Source organism: Indicator indicator, chromosome 4 (genome assembly GCF_027791375.1).
Source record: "Indicator indicator isolate 239-I01 chromosome 4, UM_Iind_1.1, whole genome shotgun sequence".
In the NCBI taxonomy this organism is placed as follows: Eukaryota; Metazoa; Chordata; class Aves; order Piciformes; family Indicatoridae; genus Indicator; species Indicator indicator.
Genome location: NC_072013.1, coordinates 47,747,784 through 47,770,495, shown reverse-complemented (window position 1 = coordinate 47,770,495; position 22,712 = coordinate 47,747,784). Strand labels below are relative to the sequence as shown.

General features: G+C 37.1%; 1 protein-coding gene across 2 annotated transcripts in view; it reads left to right on the top strand.

The window, feature by feature from the left end:
• RAD51B (RAD51 paralog B) overlaps positions 1 to 22,712 on the top strand; it is a 379,361-nt gene that overhangs the window by 5,218 nt on the left and 351,431 nt on the right. For both annotated transcript variants that reach the window (XM_054400247.1, XM_054400248.1), the window contains exons 4-6: positions 5,060 to 5,196; positions 10,645 to 10,764; positions 11,808 to 11,991. In XM_054400247.1, the coding sequence (XP_054256222.1) occupies positions 5,060 to 5,196; positions 10,645 to 10,764; positions 11,808 to 11,991 (441 nt within the window). The remainder of the gene's footprint in view (positions 1 to 5,059; positions 5,197 to 10,644; positions 10,765 to 11,807; positions 11,992 to 22,712) is intronic.

Sequence of the window (22,712 nt, the reverse complement as noted above, 5' to 3'; positions counted from 1 at the left end):
GTGGATGAGGCCTTGAGCAGCCTGGTTTAGTTGAAGGTGTCCTTGCCCATTCTGGAGGGTTGGAACTACATGCTCTTTAAGATCTTTTTCAACCCAAACCATTCTATGAATCAGGAGTTTATTTCAGTACTGACTCACTCTGACTTCACCCCAAGTCACCACTTTTTGCAGTAAGCAATCGGGCAAAAATGTGAAGCATATAGACATGAGAATGACTTTCCATAGCTTTTATATCTAAATGTAACTAATTTATGCAATAAATATAGAATGCATTCTTGTAAAAGGGACTGTAATGAAAGTCTGTCTTCTATGGCTATGTTGCAGCACTAGAAATTGCATGTGTCTGTAACTTTGGCACACTATCAACTTTGGATGCAATGCCACTTCTTTTCTTAGAATCTTTTTAACTATGTGGGAGCACTTCATCTTTTATTACCTGAATTTCTCTATCACTTCACAGAAAGTGATAACAATTTGCATAGCTTCTATAATCTGGAAAGACAGGATTTGTGTATGGGAGACATGGAGTATTATAGAAATACGAAGATGCAGTCTGACTTAATTTGCTAAGCCAGAAATAGGGAAATATGAGTGCCCTGATCTTGTATTACTCCTCATGCCATTGTTGTAGGCCCTCAGCAGAGACAAAATCCAGAGACAGATGGACATAAGTTTTATGCAGCATGGCTGTGCTTGCCTTCTTCAAGTTCTGAACTCAGCCACGCACTTGAAATGAGTGGAAAAATATATACTGTGCCTCACACTCTGAACTTAGACAGGTTGAAACCTTTTTTCCATGAACACTTGAATAGTCCTTACCAAGTGCTCTTCTTTGTCTACTGTGGCAAATTGCCATAGCAGAGGAGTAGAAATGAGAAGTTATAAAAATCTTACTCTGAGGAAAATGCATTTTCCCCCACATCCTGTAATCAAATTAGATTGCTTTTGAGATAGAAATCATGTATGAAATCTGTGAAAAGAAACCACATTAGTGTTTAAGCAACACTGAGTTTGGACCATAATGGATTCTGCTCTAGTAAATGTGTATGTAATAAGTGGATATTACTTTTTAAACACTTGAGTATTTTTCTTGGTATGTGATGTGCAGGAATATACACCATTCAGATATTCATACATTTTGAAAAACCCTCGGTGAACTTACACCTGACTGTCAGGATTAGTATTTTCTCCATATTTAGGCCTAGTTTTGTTGCCAATTTACTATAAGAAAATTGGATAGGAACTTTTGCAAGCAGTTGATCTCAAAACATGAATGTCAAATATGATTTTCCTGAGATGGTATAAAATAATGCTCTTCAAGAAGTAAATGAAAGTTTTCTAGAGCTGTGTATTTTGTAATACTTCTCAGCTTGGCTGATTAATGCAATATTCAAAATTAATTTTTTTTTGATTCTTTCCTTAAAACATTTATCTTTTTAAACATGAGAAAATCTGGGAAACTTGCTGAATGCTGTTTTAAGTGATCATGTTCCATATGTATCAATGTATTTGAAAGTAGCTGGTGGAAATGAGTGTGTTCAAAGACAGGTTGAATTTCTGTCTGATTGTAAATGAAATGCACTGCACCAGGAAAGGTGTGACATGAAGTTTTCCTCTGAAAAAACCTGCTAAACACCGTTGAATGTTAAGCTTTTTTTGTATTCTAACATGTTCTGGTTAAAAATGCAGAGATCTGCCCAGTGCAGTTACATTCAATAGGTGATCTCACTGAGTGACTAAGATAAGCTTAAGTCTGTACAAGACATCTAGTGGATGAGACCAGGACTGCAAGCACTCTGCTCTTCCACCGTTACCTTGGACTTGGTTGGACCCTCAAGCTAGATTGGCAGTAGTAACTTATTTCATCAGCAATGTTCTGGAGAGAACTAGGTAGACTCCAGAAATTAGAAGACTAACTTGAGAGATTGGAGGCATCTGAAAAAAGTGTATTACTGTTTATTTGCTTTTTATGTATTAGGTGTAGAAAGCAATTAGGGCACATATCTAGCAGTTTCTCAGCACATGTGAAGGCAGAGAACAATTAACTGTGCAGAAACTAAATTTCTCATTTAAAACTTGGTTCTGGAGATTTTTTTTAAAAGCACTTTTGCAAGAGTCATGATATCTGAAAATTTCAAAGGTTGGTGGCAGCAACTGTTATTCAACATCATTGTTAGGTGAAAGCTACCAAGCGTCTGCTGCTGCTTTGATGCTGTACCGCAGCTTGTGAACACTTTCAGGTCATGTTCATTTTGCATTCATTTGATTTTGGAACTTAATCATTTTAATTTGGTCTTTTGCAACTTAGCAGAGCATGGCTGACCAGCAGATTGCCCTTCAGTATTTTTGTTATGAGGCAGATATTCAAAGTCTGAGAGGAGTTCTCTTCGACAGTATATTTTGTGCAGCATTTGTTTCCTGACTGGTATGTCTAAGTCATTGTCTTCTTGTTCAGCAGTGAGGGTGGTTGGAAATTTGGAATTCAAATATATGAGCCATGGAATTAAGACTTGTGGTCATATCTTCTACAGCTAGAGTGGTTTTTTTTTTTTTGATTGCCAGAGGCCTTTGATTTGCATTATCCTGTCTTGAACCATTTTTCCCCCAAACCACTATTAGGTTTTAAGTTGGGAATTAAACCATAGCTTAAATTTTGTGGTCAGATGTTACAGATTTTGGCCAACTGCTTTGAGGAAAAATTAAGGTGATGACTATGAATGTTGAAGAGTTTAATACCTTGGTAGTTAGAGAAGAATTAACTCCTTGAGACTTCATCCAAACCCTACAGATGTGCCAAAGAAAATGTGTAGCTTATTGAAAGATAGAACTGTATTTTATTAGGCAGAGATAACTTAAACTGTTGTAGTCTTGAGTGAACTTGATTATTTTTTTAAATTTTTTTCATATCAAATGTTGAATAAAATTAATCAAGCTTTTTGCAGGCATTTGATTGAAATTAGACAAATTATTATTTTTAATGAGGATGGTGTAGTTAAACACTTGCTGTACATGTGGTAACTACAATAAAACATGGTAGTTCTTTAAAATTGTTTACTGTGGATTATTTAAAATTGTGATTTAATGCCCTTTAAAGGAATGCTGATGAAAGATGGAAGTGTTGTTGTCTTTGCGAATAGATCTTCTCTCTTGATCCTTTGGCTTACTAGCTCCCTGACTTCCTCTGATATGATTGTAATATCCTCAGACATTTTTGCAGTGTCTCTGCAGAACTATATCGGCCACTTGAAATAAATGTTGATTCCAATACACCTCCTGGGCAAGGCTGAAGCTACAGATGTTTATGAGGTGGTCTCATAGTTGTCCAAACATTTAACAACTGGATTGGTCCCCCCCTCATTCATTTCAAGTCGTCTTTTTAACTAAAAACAGCTGATGAGATTCCTTGGCTATCACAGTCTAAGGAATATATGCTGCCTCTGGAATTTTTATATACGCTTGGAGTTCATATTAAAATGTGGCAGCTATTGTTTTGCAATTTAAGTGCACTTGATGTGGGCCAGATAATTGCATAAGGATGATTGATCTCTCATCTGTAATTCACTAAATGCAGTGTGCTTCTAAGCAAAAATCATCTAATGCTTCTCTTGCATTAAAGCTTCAAGTAGATTGACTGATACAGCTTGGTTTTCAGGCTTTGTATAAAGATGAAAGTGATTAGAGAGATTTTTAACCAACTGTTCACAGCAACTAGTGTGTAACTGTAGCTAATGCTATCCCTCAGTAATTCCCCTGTAAATTTTCTGTGCTTCAAGTCATGCTGCTGCTGCCTAAACCAAACCCCTAGCAATACTATAGTATATTGTTTGTACTTCAGACAAATTATTGTGCATTTAGGCTCAAGAGTCAATTTGATTTTTGAGTGTCTGGCTGTTGTAAGGTTTATTTTTTTAAACAGCTTTCTATTTAAGCCTTTGTTTTGACAATACAAGGTATTTTGAAGAAGTGTGCTTCATTTTGCAACTTAACTCCTCAGAGAGGCTTACTTTTACGTAGTCTCAACTAGCAACAAAATGAACCCATTATTACTTTGATTTTAGTGCCTGAAGTCACTTCAACTTTGTATATGCTGTTTTTCAGCTCTTAGTATTTAGATGTAATTATCTGCAGTCGCAGAAGCAGTGACAATATGATACTGTATTTAAAAACCCACTGTAGCAGTAATGAACGTATGATTCTCTGAACACAGAGGCCAACATTCATTTACAATCTCTGCAAGATCCACAGTGGATAAAGAACAGCATACTGCCATCTGTAGTAGAAAAATCTTGCTCTCCAAGTGGAGATCTCATCAAACAATGTAATCTTTTGATCCTTGTGGTTTTCCTCTTGGATTAAAAAAATCATACTGGAACACAAGTTGAGCGTGCTTTTTGAAGAGCTGCTTAGCTGCAGCAGGCTTACAGCAAGTGCAGGTGAAAGCTTAAAATTGGCAAGCAGGTCTGGCTCATTAAATGGTGTTCATGTTGAAAAACGTTAGTAGGGAGGTAACACCAATGACAAAACACATGCTGCACAGCCAAGTGTAGTCTCTGGGGCAGATAAAATCTCTTATATATATAAGTGGTTCATATTGAACATTCAGTCTTTACAGAAAATAAGCAATTATTCCTGTGATTGTCAAGGAGGACCTGGTTGTAACCAAGATAATGATGATTCCTAAGCAGTCATTTACATGTGTGTACAAGTCTAAACTTTTTCAGCTCTGAAGGCTGTTGAGGTCATTTATTCACATTCAAGTCAGCTGTGAATCTTCTAATTATGTTCTACCTTAGAAAATATCACAGAGGAGATGGAGAACTAGGTGTGGCTCTAGGGAAGATTAGGTAAAAGGAGGGGGAGAGTAGGTGACCTCAAAGAGGAGATGTAATAAAGGATGTCAAATAAGTAGAGTACAAGCATAACACTGAAGAGAAACTGTTCATGCAGAGAATCAGTTTGGCTGCAAGGTGCAGATCCAAAAGTAACTGAAAGTGGCTCTCTGTGGTCTGCATTCTATCTTTTTGTGCATGTCTCCTTTGTTACTTTTTTTTTCTTCCAGATAACTGGCCCACCAGGTTGTGGCAAAACTCAGTTGTGCATTATGCTGAGTGTTGTGGCTACACTCCCTGTAAGCATGGGAGGACTAGATGGGGCTGTTATATACATTGACACAGAGTCTGCGTTCAGTGCTGAAAGGTAAGATGCAGAATTCTAAACCACACACTTAAAACTGTTTTAGCACCTTTTATCTTAGAACCCTCAAGTATTTTCTAAGCAATAATGATCCACTTATAAAGTAAGTACCGATGGTAGTTGTTAAGCATTCATCTGAGACATACAATTATTCCATAGATGATGAAATTAATATAATGGTTTGCTTACCCTCCTAATTTTTATGATGTTGCAGATTCCAGATGTGGTGTGACAAGGTGAATGGGTGCACTCTTATTTAGAAATGCTCTTAAGAGTCCCATATCTGCAATCTTTCTGTGCAGTTTAGTTTGTGGAGTTAGCAGGAGAGTTTTGATGATGTAAAGGCCAAGTGTTGTGAGTACAAAGGGAAGTAGAGATTTTTCTGTGAACAGTGGAACTTTCATAACCAGTATTCCTTCAGATTTCTGCCCTGTTTTGCTTAGTGGGCTGCCCTGCCTTTCCTTCTGGACTTCTGATTTCCTTCTGCAGTCACCTTGCATCTGTCCTATATCCTTAGCGACTACGTAGTACTGTATTCTCTTACCTGTATAAAATCTCTGGTTCTTCAAATATCTTCTGCTTTGCCCATGTGACTGAAACTGCTGAGCTGTCACTTACAATATCTTCTAATTGCGAAATGAACAGGAAACAGTGTGATGTGTGTTTGAGAGTTACAGATGTATGCATGTGTTGGTTCCCACTCTTCCCATGTTAACTGACAGATTAACTGCCAAAATAATTCTGCAGCATTTCATTTAAGGGACATATGATTTACTTTACTTAGCTACCAACTCTTCTAAAATATGACAATTCAATGGTTTTGAGATATCTATTCCTTTGTTACTGTTGTTTGAAATTAGTGAGCTTAAAAGATATTAAGGGTGTGTGTATACATGAAGTATATTAGTCTCATCCTTGTTTTTCTAGAAAAATGGACAGAAAATTGTTAGTTGAAATAACTTAGGTATTAGTTATAACAGTAGACTGAATCTGGAATATTAAATGCATTTGCATTGTTCAGTTATTTAAGGCTATGGATAAGAAGGTGGAGTTTCTAACTCTGGTTTTGTCAAGTTAATTTCACAGAATTTTGAATGACTTCAAACTGGAAGTGTAGTATATCAAAGAAAAACTTCAAGCAATGGCTGTGTAAGCTACCATGCTCTCCATTCTAATGTACCACTTAGTTTTTATTTCAAGTTCCTGACATACAGATAGTAAACAAAGTATAGGACCTAATGGGTAAGTTAACACTTTGTTGCTTGGAAGAAATGCTAAAGGAAAGGAAAAGTGGATGTGAAAACAAAACTGTTGAACATATTCAAGTAGGATGTAGAAAGGAAACACTGTAAAAATAACATTATTACTAAGGATGACAATATTTGATATTGCTCAGTTGGAAATGACAGCTAAACAGTTTCAGATGACAAGCTGTGTCTTACACTTTGTATTCTGCAGTCTCTTGGGAGAGTGTTAGACTACCTCTAGATGCTGTGTCCAATTTTGGGCTCTTGATGTGAGAAAGACATGACAAACTGCAGGGAATTCAGGAGGGGACTGCTAAGAGGCTTGGGGGCTAGAGCACTTCTCTTTGTGGAGAAACTGAAGGTTTGGTCAGTCTAGAGATGAGAAGGCTTTGTGGGGGATCTAACAGCAGCCTTGCCCTACCAATGAGAAGGTGTCTTCAGTTAATGAGCAGTGGGGGAAGACAGACTCTAAAATTACTTACAAAATAATTAGAGACAGACCTCACACAGGATTTGGATAGAAATAACAGAATATGTTGGAAGATTAAGTGGAAGGTGCTATTAATAACTGCAAACTATAACACAAAGCAGTGCAAATGCATATAAAATACACAAAAATCCATCAAGCCAAAGCCTTCTCCAAACCACCAAATCAGACCAAAAGCCTAGTACTCCTTTTCTTCCCCCACCTGGGGTTTGCCATAAGCCCCAGCACTCATTCTTCCCTGCCGTTGCTAGGCTAGTTCAGAGCTGGTCAGGCCTGAAGTGCCTCCCCCTTGCTTCTCCCTCCTGAGGCCCATCAAGGCTGCACTACACCCCCCTGCCCGGGCCATGATTGCGCAGTGAAAATACCAGGAGATAAGAGAGCACTGCCTCCCTGGGAGAAGAGAGGGAAGGAGGAATGAGCTGGCTTTGCTGCCAGCTTAAATAGAGTAAGGTAACAGAATTATGGGAATGAAATACCAAAAGGTGACAATTTTCTGTCTGCTCTGAACCATCTCTAGCCTCTGGAGGCTTGCACTGTATGGTTTTTAAAGGTCTAAGTCTCAGCCCATGACAGGAGGCCATCAAGAAGGTAGCACAGTGGTGCATGGCAGGGAGACAGCAGGCATATATTGGAATCCCTTTCTGTGCTGATATATGCAGAAGGGTTTTCACCATTAAGGACAGTCAGGAATTGGAAAAAGGTTGCCCAGAGAGGTTGTGTTGCATCCATCATTGAAGGCTTCCAAAATACCACTAGCTAAAACCCTTAAGTAAATACTTCTGACTCTGTGCTTTGAACAGGATGTTGGCCTGGAGATTTCCTGAGTTCTGTTTCTAACTTGAATTATCTTTTGATTCTATAACCCTGTATTAATAATAAATGGCAAATAGTAGAGACTTTTGTCCTTTGTTTTAGTTGTTCTAACACTAAACACAAAGGGGCAAATATCCATTTAATAACAACTTACTTTAAATATGTTAATGGAGACATTTAGCTGTCACTGTTTTATTTAAAACTCCAAAGTCTCTACAGGAAGCTGGAGGAGAGTGTTTGTCCCCTTGCTGCTCTTTAGGGCTGAGATTTGCTGAGTGACAGCTGTTGAATGGGCTGTAATGTGCTGCTTCTAGAAATATAGTACATAAGGCACTTCTTTTTTCCTCTTTTTGCCTGGCAGGTCTTACTTCAGGGCAGGAAGCTTTTTGCTTCCATAAACTTTGCTAGTCTTATTGTTTATTCTTTAACATGGCAGTTTAGTTCAATCTAATAGTAATGCTGAGAAGAGTGATGAGAATTGAGATGCCACTGGTTTCTGTAGTTTACATATTTTTTTTCTCATGTAAAAGAAAGCTGTAACAGTGAAGATGGTGTCCATCCTTCAGCTTTGTCAGAACATGGATACCAGGATGAGTAGATGGAATGGTATAAGTCTGGAAATCAAAATGGTTAGCATCTTTGTAGCAATTGAGTTCAACTCTAGCCAGTTGTTAACTGAAAACATGGTAGACTTACTTAGAAAGTCCAAAAATATACGTATTTATTGCTTGTGCAAAACTCTAGATACAAATTCTGTGAATCAAAGTTGAGAACAAATGGATTTTTGTTTTCACCCTATGGGCTTCTTCCCTGACTGTAGACAACACATTTTATGCAGATTTTGATCTCCTCATGACAAAGAGGATTTAGTTTTTAAACTACTTTGAACCAGCATGGAGCTCTGTGAATAGCACTGTGATCTCAGCAAGGTGGTTGTGTGTCATTTTAAGTCAGCCTGTGTAATGATGTTCTTTATGATATGTGTCCGTTAGTGAGTGTGCGGAGATCTCATTACATGCAGACTGGTGAATGGCTGTTGCCCAAATGGTCTGCATGATTAATTGTGCAAATGGAAAGACAAGATCCTCAATAGCCAAACATTATCCTATTTCAATTACTACATCTAAACATTATTTTCTGGAAGTTCTGCTGGATAAGATTTGGTATAAGTGATGTATCTAATGAATGTAGTTCAGACTATTCTAATGAAATTGCTTGCTCAGGACAAGCATATTAATGTTCAAACTTAGTGTTTCTATGTTTAAACCAAATGAAAACCATTAAAAGTATTTTTCTGATCTAGCTTTAATGTTTTGGGCTTTTAATGAAAGAGACTTAAATAAAAAGCATCAATATTGCTAATAAGTTGTGTCTGCAGGTATCATCCACTAGATGCCACACTTCTCAAGCTATAGGCGGTTGCGATGTGTCTGCCTAAAATACAAACAATTACGTTTCTTTTCTATTATTAAAATGTCCTCATTTTTGAAAAAGAATTACAGTGCTCAGATCGTAGCTATGAATTTTGCTTGGATCATTTACTTAAGGACCTGCGTAAGATTGCCTTGTGTTCAGAGAGGTTGAACTGCTTTCCGCTATCTTCCAAAGAGTTTGTAGTCACTCAGCATGGTATACCTAAAATGTATACCAGTTAGTGGTTTTTATGCATGAACTCTGATTTTACTGAAAATATTAGCTTCGCATCAGTAAAATTGTTTAGCTTTCCATCTGTGTGAGGGGTTTCTTCAAAGCAGTTTCTGAATATAAAAATGTTTTGATGATAGATAATAAACATCCAACTTCCTCTGGCTTCTTTTTGTTTTATCACCAGTTAATCTGATACTCTTCACTAATCTACTCAGATAATAAACAGTGGTATGCTTAACAATTGTAATTCAAGGTTTTGAAAGGCATTAAACTTTCTAATAAGGTAATGGAGTACATTTGATCATAGAATTCTACCTTCAGTTCTATCAGTGAAGCAGCCACTTAAACTGTTGAGTCATTTCATGATGTCATGCCATGCTAGTTGTACCTGTGCTATCTGAACGGATGGATGGTCAGTTGTAGCTGCCTGGCAGCTGGAGCCACAGTCACTTTGTGACACAATGCTAATTCTGTATTTTGATAAAAAATGTTGTTACATTCTAAAAAGTGTATTAAAAGTGTATTAAAGTTTTTCTTTAAGCCCTTTTTTACGAAGAGGTAACTGGTACAATGGAAATGGTTTTGGTGAAAGTCTCCCATCCAAATGATCTTGTTTTAAGGAGAGATTATGAGGGAATTTTTTCTTTTGCTCTGGCAGGCATGCTTTCTTTATATAAGTACTTGCAGCTGAACCGGACTGTTCTTTGCAGTCCTGCTCTCTTGTTGGCTGTATGTTGTAATAGCTCTACTGTTGTCAGCTTGTTAAGTTTCAGTGGTGACACAAGGTCCACTTCATGACTTCACTGCATGATAAAGGTGGAAGGGGAAGGTGGTTTGAGTTGGAGGGTACATTTGTTTAAATGAAAATAATGTTTAGATGTAATAATTGAAATAGGGTAATGCTTGGCTGTTGAGTGGAACCTCTTGTGGAATACTCAAAAGAACTTTGCATTCAGTAACTATCACCTTTTGCATTTCCTCCTACAGGATATAAGCTATTTTGTTTCTTTCTGTACAGACATTGTGCCTTTCCCTAGTGCACTAGCACTGCTGAGAAGAAGCCCTAACTGTTTTGACTTCCAGTATTTGTCTGGCTGCTAATATGTGCCTCTCCTTTGAGAGAGATTTCCAGTATTACTTGGTATCTGCTTATCATTCAGACATTTGCTTTGTTTGTGTTGTAAATGCTTCATGTTGCCTCATCCTACATTCCTTTTGCAGTGTTTTGTCTTCTGTTTTTTTTTTTTTGTTTTGTAGGTTGATCGAGATAGCAAGTACCAGATTCCCAACTTATTTTGACTCAGATGAGAAGCTATTCTGCATGACCAGTAGCATTCACCTGTATCAAGAGCTGACCTGTAGCAGTGTACTGAAGAGGTATTCATTTCCAGTTTAAAAAACAAAAAACAAACCCCATTCTGTCTGGATTTTCTATAACAATATTTGTTTTATATCACTGTTTTTGAGGAGTAATTAAATTTTTAAGGACTTTTCATGTTGATAACAACATGATTTCCCACAAAGTAAAACTGCTACAGAAACTTGACATTGCTCTTCTTATTTCATAGCACATGACTAATTCAGGTGATGTTTTCTGATTTTTTTCCTAGGCAGAGTTCCATATAATCTGATCCCTGTAAGCCTTTAAAGGGGAGTGTTCATGTGACAGGTCTTGTCTTGGGTTGTGGAGAGACTGTAATATGAGAGTTGTGTTTTCTATGAAATAGGAGTTTGCTCCTCCAAAGCAGAGTTTACTTCCAGCAGTGGGAAGGAGTCATCCTTTAACAGCCATCAGCCTGAATGCTGTTGTTGGCAGTATTGTACTGTTACATTGTTTGTTACCTTATGTTAATTTGTGAACACATTTTGTAATAAGAATAAATTGTTTTTAGCATCACCTTTTTATTTTGTCTTAGAGGGAGAATATTCAAAGAATAGTTTATTCTTCTAGTGTAACTTTATTATAGAACAGCTAGCAGCATGTTATCAATGGCTTAGGTTTGGCATAGTCTTTGGAGGAAATGGGTTTGACCTTCTGCATATAAGGACACTAAGAATTCTGGTGTTGGAAATGGGACACTGCTACTGTAAGCAAAAAGGCAATTTCAATGTCCACTTAACTTACTGTCTGTAATTCAGGAGTAATACAGCATAGTGTTACTAACTGCAGGTTCTTCCAAACCTCCTTTGGAGAGGTTCTGGTTTGGGTTATGTGGCCCATTGGAGCCTCAGATTCCTTACCAAATCTCTTCAATACATGTGGATACTAGCGGAAGTGATCTGTGTGGGGGGAAAAAGAGGGCTGACTTTCAGCTTATTGAGGCAAACCTTTTATCTGAAGAATTTCAGTGTTATAAAATGGTTCTATTGTGTAAATATTGTTATCAATGACTGGATGTTTTTTGTTTTCACTTTTCTAGGATTATGTCTTTGGAAGAAGAAATTATTTCTAAGAAAGTTAAACTCATAATAATTGACTCTGTCGCTTCAGTTGTCAGAAAGGAGTTTGACACAAAGCTCCAGGGCAACTTGGCAGAGAGAAGTAACTTTTTGGCTAGAGGAGCATCAGTGTTGAAGTATTTGGCGGAGGAGTTCTCAATACCAGTAAGTTCTTCCTCCTTTCTTAAATTTTTGCCTTACAGTGTCAAGTTATAAAATCTGAAAATAGTGAAAATGACAGGAAGATGAAAACCAGAAAAAGCTTCTATCAGGAATCTTAAAGGTACTGGTTGAAAGAGAGTTGGGGAACAGGGGAACAGTGACTGAATCTTGGAAGGTCTTATGTTCTAAAGCAGAGTAATGGTGTTTGTGGCTGATCATGTATGCTAATTAATGCAGAAAGCAAGGTAACAGCTCAGCAAATAATTGTTTGAACTTGCCCATGCAATATGAAGGAAGACATGGACACTCATGGCAGGGACTGGGTGGGGCTGATTGAAAAGTGCTTTAGAAGATGTAAGATGGATAAATGTATCCGTGTGTTCCTTTGTTATATGATTTGCCTGGGGTAATAGAGCATAATATTACTAACTGCAGGTTCTTCCAAACCTCCTTTGGAGAGGTTCTGGTTTGGGCTATGTGGCCCATTGGACCCTCAGATTCCTTTCAAAATATCTTCAGTCATAGAATGGCTTGGGTTGGAAGGGAGCTTAAAGATCATATATTTCCATCCCCACTGCACTGTAAGATGCTTTCAAAGCCATCGCCTTCCCTCATCTACAACCTTAACAAGAATTGAAGGAATTTACAAAACCCATCTCCAACTTGTACAACTGGACAGGGTATGTGGTGGCCCAAAGAAGGATCTGAGCAGCAGGAGGAATGGCTGCTGGTTGCCCCCTTCCCCAGCAAGGAGCCTCCCAGCTGTCATGGAGCTTCAGCTGAAAACACATCCCTGAGCTCTGCTGCATACCTTCTGGAGCCACATTCTCCTGTAGTAGTTGTGGGTTGCCATGAGTGAGCCACTTCATGGGATGGATGCTGTGGCTCTTGATCTTGGTTCTTGTGCAGATATAAAAACCTGTGCTGGGCAGCTATATTTCTTAGTACAGGTAACCTACTCAGCATTCCAGAATAAGAGAGAAACTGTGGCAGTAACTTGAGCAAGAATGGTAAGGCCTTTTCCTTCTGACTTTTCTGGGGTCACAGCAACTGTCATACCAGAAATACACACTTCAGAAGTGTGGAACTTCTGAATAGGAATGGATTTCCTCTAGCTGTGTGTAGTTTTTAGACACTTCTGAGAAAATTAACATCCTTTAAAGTTCAGGTATGAGAACCAAGTTGGTGCACCCAGTAGTGTTTATAGTGCTTTAAAAAGCTGGGAAAGAAATGTGTGTAGCTCTGTACACTCTAGTATTTTTGGAAAATATTATGTAGCCGTTTGAGAAAGGGGGGGAGATGGGAAGGTACCGTTTTTCTGTTTTCTTCTCCTTTTGACACCCCTTTCACCTTCTCTAAAATGTTGAAACCTCAGACAGTGCAGGCTTCTGCCCTGCTTATTGTAAGAGGGATGGTGTAAAAGTGGACAATGTGAAATTGTAATCCTTACTTGTTCTAGGTAAGAAGAATGTAAAAACTGGAAGGTTTAAAAGTTTGTTACCTTAAAGCTAAGTTGTTTGCTGTGATAGATTTGTGATAGATACCTGCTGTGCTGGTCTGTCCTTGTTTCACACCGAACACTTTGGTAAGGAATTTCTGGGTTTTAGGCAGAATCTTGTGTGCAGCTCACAGCTCTTTTTTTTTAATTGATTCATGAGATGTCTTACATTTAAGTAAAATTTTTAAACATCCATGTAATTACATGTAAATACAGATTTATAAGCCTAATCAATAGGTGTTTTGAGAATATGTATGCTTCCAATTTATACAATGGAAATCCCACTGTAGCTTCATTTATTGCCATATTTAAACACACATTGCTTGTTGGTTGGTCCTAGAGCATTTTAAAGATTTGTTAAATTTGGTTACAAAATATGCTGCAGCAACTCCTATGAAGAATTCTAGGGGAGCCTTAGCTAAAAATTTGCATTCTTGCAAATGGATTCCTAGGTCAGGCTGTGTATGAGTAACATGCAAAATCCAACATCAGGATTATGTTGTGCATCTGCAAGTGTTGGTGCATACTAGAGGTATGTTTGCCATTGCATTGATCTCTGCTACTGGAGTTCAGAGGGTGTTCAGGATTCTCACTGTAAATAACTGTGGTGGAATTATTCCAGATGTTTTTATTTACCTAGAAAATCATGTATATAAATTTAGGACTAAAAACATTAGTAAGGTTGCAGAGTGATTTAGATGACTAATAAATTGGACAAGTTAAAAAATAAGTAATCCTGATTTCATGATAGAATCAGTGCAACTAAATAAAGTTGAGCAACAAGCAGGGAGACTCAGAGACTGAAAAATATTTGAAGTTGATGACTGATAGGAGCTGAACTTGAAGTCAGTGCTTTTGGCTGTAAGAGGTCTGGTGGAAAACCTCTGAGTAGTTGGGCAAGAGAATTAGAAATAAGGAGGTTGTGTGCTACCTGTTTAGCTGTAACTGTTACTGAAGCACTACAAACTGGTGTTAACAGACCAGGGAGGGTGGTGGAAAAAAATGAGCTTTCAGAGAACAGCTTTGAAAATGGGAGAGGAGTCTTAGTAATTATGATGAAGTTATTACTTCTATTTAGCCTAGCCCCTTTATTAGTTAATATGTACCTACTCCAGGAAGAGTATTTGATAAAAGCAGCCCTCTCTTCAGCTGGCAAAGGTATACCACAGTTCTGTGGTTGGAAGCTGAATTAAGCAAGTTCAGACTTCAAATAAGAGTGTCTTCTTACTGGAATAATTAATCATTGGAGTGCATTAATAAACATAAATAGCTTCTTGTCACTGAGTATTTTTAAATGGCCTCTTTCCCATTTTCTGAAAAAGTAATGGGTTCACATAGGAATAAATTTGGAGCTGCCCTGTCCTACCACATTATGCCAGAATTCAAATGAGTTTAACTCAGTTCTTCAGTTCTTTGTTGGCGTTATAAACTCTCTTGGCTGTTCATGATAGTGTATTCATGGTGTCAGGGTGTTGAGTTTGATGTTCAAAAGGGACTAGCATTAATTACAAAATTAAAATTTAATCCATCTTTTGAGATGAGAAATAAACCCCAGCTTATTAATTGAATGGCCACTGTCTTAGCTACTGAGTGTTGCGTGGTTGTAAAATTTTGCTTCAATGAATGGGTTTATTGTTTTAAAATTTTTTGGTAAAGTACAAGGAAGCACAAAGCTTTGTTTTCTTACAGACATTAGTAAAACAAGTTGTTTCTCAAAAAGCAAAATATGATGCCCACTTTTTTAGGGTTTTTTTTATCCCTTCTTTCAAGTTGCTTAGCAGTAAGACCAATTCCATCCTAGGATCTTTAAATGATGTGAGAGCAAGAGGCAGCACAGTGTGGGTCAGTTTTGGTCTACTGACAAGCCACCTGGCAGTCAGTGATGACTGCACAGTCACTGAAGCTTTTCCCTCCATAAAGCATTGTGTAGCAGTGTCCTTTTTCCCCTTCTCTGCATACAGCTTTTTTTCTGCCAAGTTTGGTTGAAGTGAGGCAGCTAGATCAAAAGCAATTACCAGTAACTGAGAAGGACAATTTGACTATAAATCAAACAGTCCTCTATTTTAGAAATCCATTGAATATGTAAAGCTATATGAGAAGTTTACATTAAATTTATCTCTTTTAGATTGTACTTAAACATTTGGATCTGAATGTTTTCTGTTACAATATGTGATGCTGTTATCAGTCCCGTATGTTTCCTGTCGAGTTTCATGATTTCCTTAGCCTTCCTATAAATAGAAAACAAAATACACTTTGGATTTTCTTTCTTCTCTTTTTTACAGATTCTTAGGAACCTATACATAAACTATTAAGTGGCAGTCAGTAAACGTAGTTTAGTGTTGATGCTGGTTGAGAGAGAAATGATGTTTCCTGTTTAAGTGAAAAGCTAAAACTAAACCTCAGTATGACTACAATTGTTCTTGAGATTTAACTGCTTCACTTATAAAAATTGGTCTTCTGGTTGGTTAGTATTTGAGAAAATGTGTGAAGCTGGCTAGACATCTCCATGGAAAACTACATTAAAAGTGGCAGTTGCAAAACCAAACTGCTTTAAGCATTCTTTTAAATCTCAAATTGACACTGAAGGTGAAACTTGCTTTGTAAATCCTTCAATTACAACACTGTCCTCTTTTCTCTAGGTTGTATTTTTAGGTCTGTGATATGACCTTTGTTATTTATCATAAGCATGTTGGTTATCATTTTTACCAGCAAATGTATAATAGTATCTTTGTTCTTTTTTGGTTTTTTGAGAATATGAAATAGCTGAGGAGAGACTCTCACTTGTGATTTGTAGTGAAAATGAAAGACAAACCATATGTAGTTATTCTAATGCTTCTACTTGCCACACTAAATAAATTAACAGTAGTTAAGAAACTCACAGTTTCCACAGGTAATTTTTCCCTTCTAGATGAAACATATTCTATTTAAAAACTAAAAATTAAGTTTATCAGTATTGATAATATGACAGCAGTTAAAGCTGTCATAGTCAGTTTTCTTTTCACACTCAATTCTCACATTTTTTGGTTTTTTTTATGCTCACTTATGCTTTCTGCTCTGTAAACTTTATGCCTAAGATTTTAATTTGCTTTGGATAGCCAAATGTTAAATATATATATTTGGGTTTAGATTGTGAAAGTTTGTGTTTTGTGTTTTGGGTTTTTTCTCAAAATCTATTTATATAGATTATATTTATATCTTCAGTACCTTTTCTACTGTCTTTAAGTGTGTTTAATTGCATTGTCTTCCTACAGTAAAGTGTCTCAAGACTGATGTGCTTCTATTGCAAAGAAAGAATATTCCAACTGTTAATTTTCTTTATAATCAGAAATTTCCATTTGACCTCATCCTCACTCCTGTTTTATTCTGCTTCCACACAGATGGTTGCTTTATTTGTCAACAAGCTCCTTTGCACATTCATGATTGCTCTTCTGGTATCTGAGAATACTAGGTCATGGACAGCTAAACAGATTCCTAAATGGAAGATTTATGAAAAAAAGTTTCTTTGCAGTTGGCAATAAATATTTAGAAAGTTTGGATAAAATGGATAGTTGGTTTGCTATTACAGTAGCACCCTTTTTTATGCTGACTTTTTTCAAAACTACAGAGGTGTATTAGATTTCTAGGTGCATTTGTATCTGGACTACAAAGTGCTGAAATGCAGACTTATTTTAATTTTGGTTTTAAAAATATATTTAATACCTTTGTTACAGAAACAGTAATGGAATTCTCTTTGCAAGTTGGTCAAACCTATAATAAGAAAAGCTTTGCTTCTAAAAAAATGAACTGCTTCAATTTTATTTCTCTCCTTAAGAAAAAAAATATACATTATACTGCATCAAAATGCCATTCTTTTAACAAGCTAAGCTTATCAGAAGAAAATATTTTGAGGCTGAGCTATCAGAAATTTACTAGCTGTATTTAGGCCAGATGTGGTTCAAAATAGCTTCTAGTGTTAAGAATTCAATGGAAAGTGCAGGTCCTTTTCTTTTGAGCTGCTGATATTTAAGTGAAGTGCCTTATTGCTCAAGGGTCAAGCAGATTTTTTTTGTGGGGGTATGTGGCCCTAAATACCATTCCCAACTGCTACTAGAAGGTTCTTTGTATTTCTACATAATCTCACTGAACTCCAGGCCATCTGCATGCTGCAAAAGGTTGAGGTTTACCCAGTGTAACTGTCCTCTACCCACCTTGCCCCAAACTTCCCTTTTTTTCATGAAGTCTGTACATTTCTCTAGGGAGTGGCATGAAAAGTTAAAAGAACTTGCAACTATTTGCTTAGAAAAAATGGTATAGTGCTTCTGAACCTGCAGAAATTCATTAAGATAATTCATCAATTTCTTGAAAAACTGAGTTGGCCTTCTATGAACTCAAGAGGATGAAAAGATCATAGTGTCTTACACTAATGACATTGTGAATATTCTCATTTTAGCTGTGTTGGAACTTTTGGTTTCAAACGCATTATCTTCTGGTGCAGAGAGGATTACCTAAACTTTTGTGATAGTGAAACAAACAAAACTATTTATATTAAGAGTTCTTCCCATCGTATACCTGGCATTATTGTTGTGCCCTGTGCTGAGGCTATAGCTTTGTTTTTTTAACAATTAAATATAGTAGTGTTACTGTCTTACAAAAATCTGCTTAAACAGGTCAGAATTTCAAATATATGTGAATACTGCTGTTTGTCAGGTGTGGTTTGAAATTATTTTTGACTTTGTGTTATTGTTTAATTGGGAGAAAAAAATGGTTCAAGGAGAATTACAGGCCAGAGTTCCTTTTTGTGCTCGCTAAAATTTCATAAACATTTTTTCTTGGCTGATTGTTTGTTTCAGTTATTCCCTCCTTTCCACAGTACAGAGCGAAAAATAGTTTTGATAAAAGGGAGTTAATTCAACTGCTAGATGTTGTTACAGTGGCAAAGTCAGATGGGTTTGTCTTTTCATGTGGCTGTTAAAAATTATTCTTGGAAGGCATGACTTTGTTTTAGTATAAAACGAGTGTTTATAATGTAATTGTAACTATCTTCAGTACTGCTGCCATCTGTGTACTTTTTTAATACGTGTCGGGGGAATATGTTTCTGCAGTTTATGGCCCAACACAGTGTTCCTTTTGGCCTGTCTGTGCTCATAAAAGCTTAATACTGCTGAGGAAAACGAATGAGAAAAGGTAGAGCAGTGTTTCCTGTTCTCATGTGGTGGTGAAGTATAGAAAATAAGGTGGTTTCAAGTCATATGATCCTGGAATTCACTTTCTTTTAAAGTATTCCCTGCGTTGCTTTTTCCATTTTTACAGTTCAAGTGGCTTTGCCAAAAGCTATCATTCTTCACAATTCCACATATGAAATTATGTAGAGGGAAGGCACCCATGTTAACATAGAGGAAAGGAGTTGAGAGGAGTGAGATTTTATTTGCCAGATTTGGGTTTAGTCATGGACAGTGTTTGCTGTGAAGGAAGGCAGACATTTTCCTTGATATCTGCCTTGACTTCAACCTCTGAAAGAGTATCCAAAATAAATCAGCTGTTTCTTGCATCTTCTAACCCACATTCTTGTTGCACTTCTCTGGATTCCCTTAATTTGATTTACATCATCCTGAAAGTGAGGTACCCTAAACAGACAGTATTCCAGATGAATCTCTACCAGTGTTTAGATATGGAGGACTACTTCTTGTTCCTTGCAGGACATCTTGTTTGTGCATCATTGTACATTGTTGCTTTCTTTGCAACAGCCTGATGTTGTTTACTTACCCTTCATTAAAACCCTGGAGCTGCATCTGCAACTTTGTTACTTAGCTATTTGCTCTTCCTTCTAATGTGTTATTTTTCCTGACTTGCCAAAATGGTTTTGAATTCTGATCTTAATTCTAGTGTACTTGGAATCTCCTCCCTGAATCTTTGTTTCTAATAGAGATTATTTGTGTAACTATGGGAAAGAACCAGACTTCAAGCAGACTATACTGTTTTGTTCCATAAGAGAGCTTGAAACATTGGTAACTGCTGTGTCATTTTCTAATAAACTTTGCGTCTGCCTTTTAATACATTAATCTAGATTTTTTTTCTTAGTTTAAGTAACATAGTTTAAGAATATAAGGTCTTCCACTGCTAAAATAAAAATACAGTATTTGGGTGTTTTTTGTGTGTTTGTTTTTGTCTTGTCATGTTACTCTGTGCTGTAGAAAATGAGTAGTCGTGCTGAAGGGCTTTGTCTTTTATTGGGAGTTTAAGGTTTGGCAACATACACTGTTTTGACTGTGTTAAAAATTGACTGAACCTTTAGGCCAATAATCTGTCAATGGAGAAGTACTTATGGTTTGATTATTCCATTCTTTTCTCATGTTTTTCTTGTGCCTCTGTTTTGTACTTTGGTTTTATTTAAACTGTAGGTTCTTGATGAATATTTCTGCATTTGCATAATGTGTGCAAGTGATTCTAGTCTTTAGACAGGATAGCAATGCAAATAATAGTTGACCAGATTACAAGTTGTTGGAAAAATCTCACCTGTATGAGCTCCCAGTATAGAATTAATTAGTGGTTTGATTTCCAGGTTCTTTAGAGTTTGTTTGCTTTATGGTTACTCAGCCCCAGGGCTTCTAGGAATAAGAGGACCTGTTCTGCAGTTGTTACTCCTAAATGGTATTGTACCTGTCCCCTGAAGCATAAAGCGATGGCAGTAAGAGGAAATAATGATTTGCTAATACTTAAGTTGGTTACCTTACACATGCACCCAAAGACCAAAAGTAAAAATTTGATTCTAATATTAGAGATTATTATATTGCTTCCTTCTTTGTGTCTACAGGAGTGCTTTGTGAGAATTTGTATGGAACCAGGTGCACTGCTGGAGCTACTTTTTCATCAAGCATGCTCCAGAAGCTTCATAATGCAGTCTGCTTGGCGTTGTTAACTAGAGAACTTGCTTTTTCAGCATTCAGAATTTCTTCTCCTTCCACACATGGTTGGATAGACAGCCATATTGCAGATAGATGGTTGATAATTGTGTACTGCCCTGAAAAAAGGAGTACCGAGGTTTAAAGGGCAGGCTTTTCAGTTCTGCTGGTTTTTTTTCTTCTACTGTTAAGGCCCTTGTGCATTAGAAGAGTTGTGGGTTTTGCTTTGGTGTGTCTCTCCTCTGGTTTGCTTGGAATTAGAATCTAGGAGCTATGATGTAGGGTCTTCTGAGCAACTTCATTCTGATTTTTCTACAAGAAGATTCCACCTTCTTTACTGAGAACAAGTATGTTTTATATCATTGTTCATTGAAGTTGCAGCTATGCTGATTTATTCACCTCCCATTTTCCTTTTAAAGGAAACCCATCTTTTTAACAGGAAGCATTTTAATTAATTTGGCAGAAGTTTCATATAAGCAAATTTAGGGAGACACATTTCAAATAAGGATTCCCATGAGAATATACATTATTTTGATAACCTCATCAAAACTCTTACATTGCCTCTTGCTAAAATGCATAGCTGTATCTCACTTGAGGATATAGTACTTGTGTTGTAATATTCTAGATAAAAAATAGTCATCTGCAGAACCTGAATTAGGCAGGAATGAAAGTCATGCTGGTGTTTTTTTTAGTGAGACAGAAATCTGAATTTCGTTAAGACAGTATCTCTTCCCCCCCAGTACTCTGTTAACTTTTGTGATACTCTGATTTGGATGTGCTGCATCGCACACCCCAGAATACAAATCACACTGTCTTTAGGTTCCAGTATTTTCCAAGCTTTTTCATGTATCCTATCTAAACTTTTAACCTGGAGCAAAGAGTGCTTTGCTCTTTAATGGTATCTGAGGATTCTTGGTTTCTTTTCCCCCTAGGGAAAAAGTGGCCTTGCTTTAGACTAGAGGTATGTACCAGTCAACCAGGTACTTTACTTTTTGAGAACATTAATTTAAGCAAACTGGTTTCAGATGTTCTCTTTGAAGCACCAAATGGAAGTTACTTGTTTCTAAAGCTTATGAACAGTGCTAGGAAGCTACAGCTAAGTAATTGGAAGTTTGACATGGGGCTCTGTGTCTGTTCATTATCAGTATTGAATTTGTGTATCACCAAATGTATGGTAAGTCTTTCTTTTTTTCTTATGGTAGTCATGAGAAAAGATGCAGTGAAATGAAAGCTAAGTATGAAATAACAACTTTTTCTTTCAGGCCTTTGCCTTCAGTTATCTTATCATTGCCTTACAGTGTCTTATTCTAACAAACCTCAGGTCTGCCCAGAGAGATTTGGAATGACATCTAAGAACTGTTTCCTTGTGCCTTTAGCAAATTCTCTCAATTCTGCAGGAATAGTGCAGATGCCTGCTGTTCACCTTTTTCAGTGGTAGGTCCTTTTCCATATAGTTTTCTAGCTAGATAGTGAACAACTTATTTATAAGAGGAATTGACTGATTTGAGGTATGCTTGCATTAACAATAGTTTGTTGGAAGCAACTCTTAACCCGAAAAAGCTTCTGAATTTGCAGTCTCAGGATTTCCTGGAGGGGGTACATACAGCCAGCTGTTAGAACAGATCTACTCTGCAGTACCCTGAAAATGGAGCCACTAGAAGCAAATAGATGAAAGAGTTTATGAAGCCTGTTCCTGCTTGTTGTATTTTGAAGGAGCAGACTGGCAATAGCAAACAAGACTGTTAGTGGCTAGAGATACTATTTTCGGGTTGTCAGTGATGCTTGCTGCTGTGCCTACTTTTTCAGTTGGCTTAAGGGAGCCACAGAGGAGAGGAACTTCTGCTTGGGAATCCACTGACCTACAGCCCATTCTGAAGTTATCCCTAAGAAAGAAGGCCACCAGATACAAGCTGTAAGCAGAATAATTTCTCTGTGGCTTGTGAGTTAATTGAGCCTGAATTGCAAAAAGTTTGAGCAGTCCAAGGTTAAGAGGTAGTCAACCAATGTCGGAGATAAAACAGCTTTTTCCTTCCTACTTGCCTTGTAATTCACTTCAGTATGGAGTTTGCAACTGGTTTATACTTGCCAATGAGCCTGAACAAGGATGCCAACCAGCTCAAAAGCAACCCAGGAACAAAAAAATGTAGCAGGCAATTGTGCAGCTGAACAGGCACTAATGTAGGCAGAAAGGAGGGGCAGGAATGTGTGGTTTCTGGCAGCAGCACAGATTTTGAGTGTAAAACTGCATCTTCAGTAAAATGTATAAGTATGAGCAAAATGCAAACCAAGTTATTACCCAAAACAAGCAAAAAGTTTTAGGTGCTTGGAACATCCTTTAAGCTTTTAGC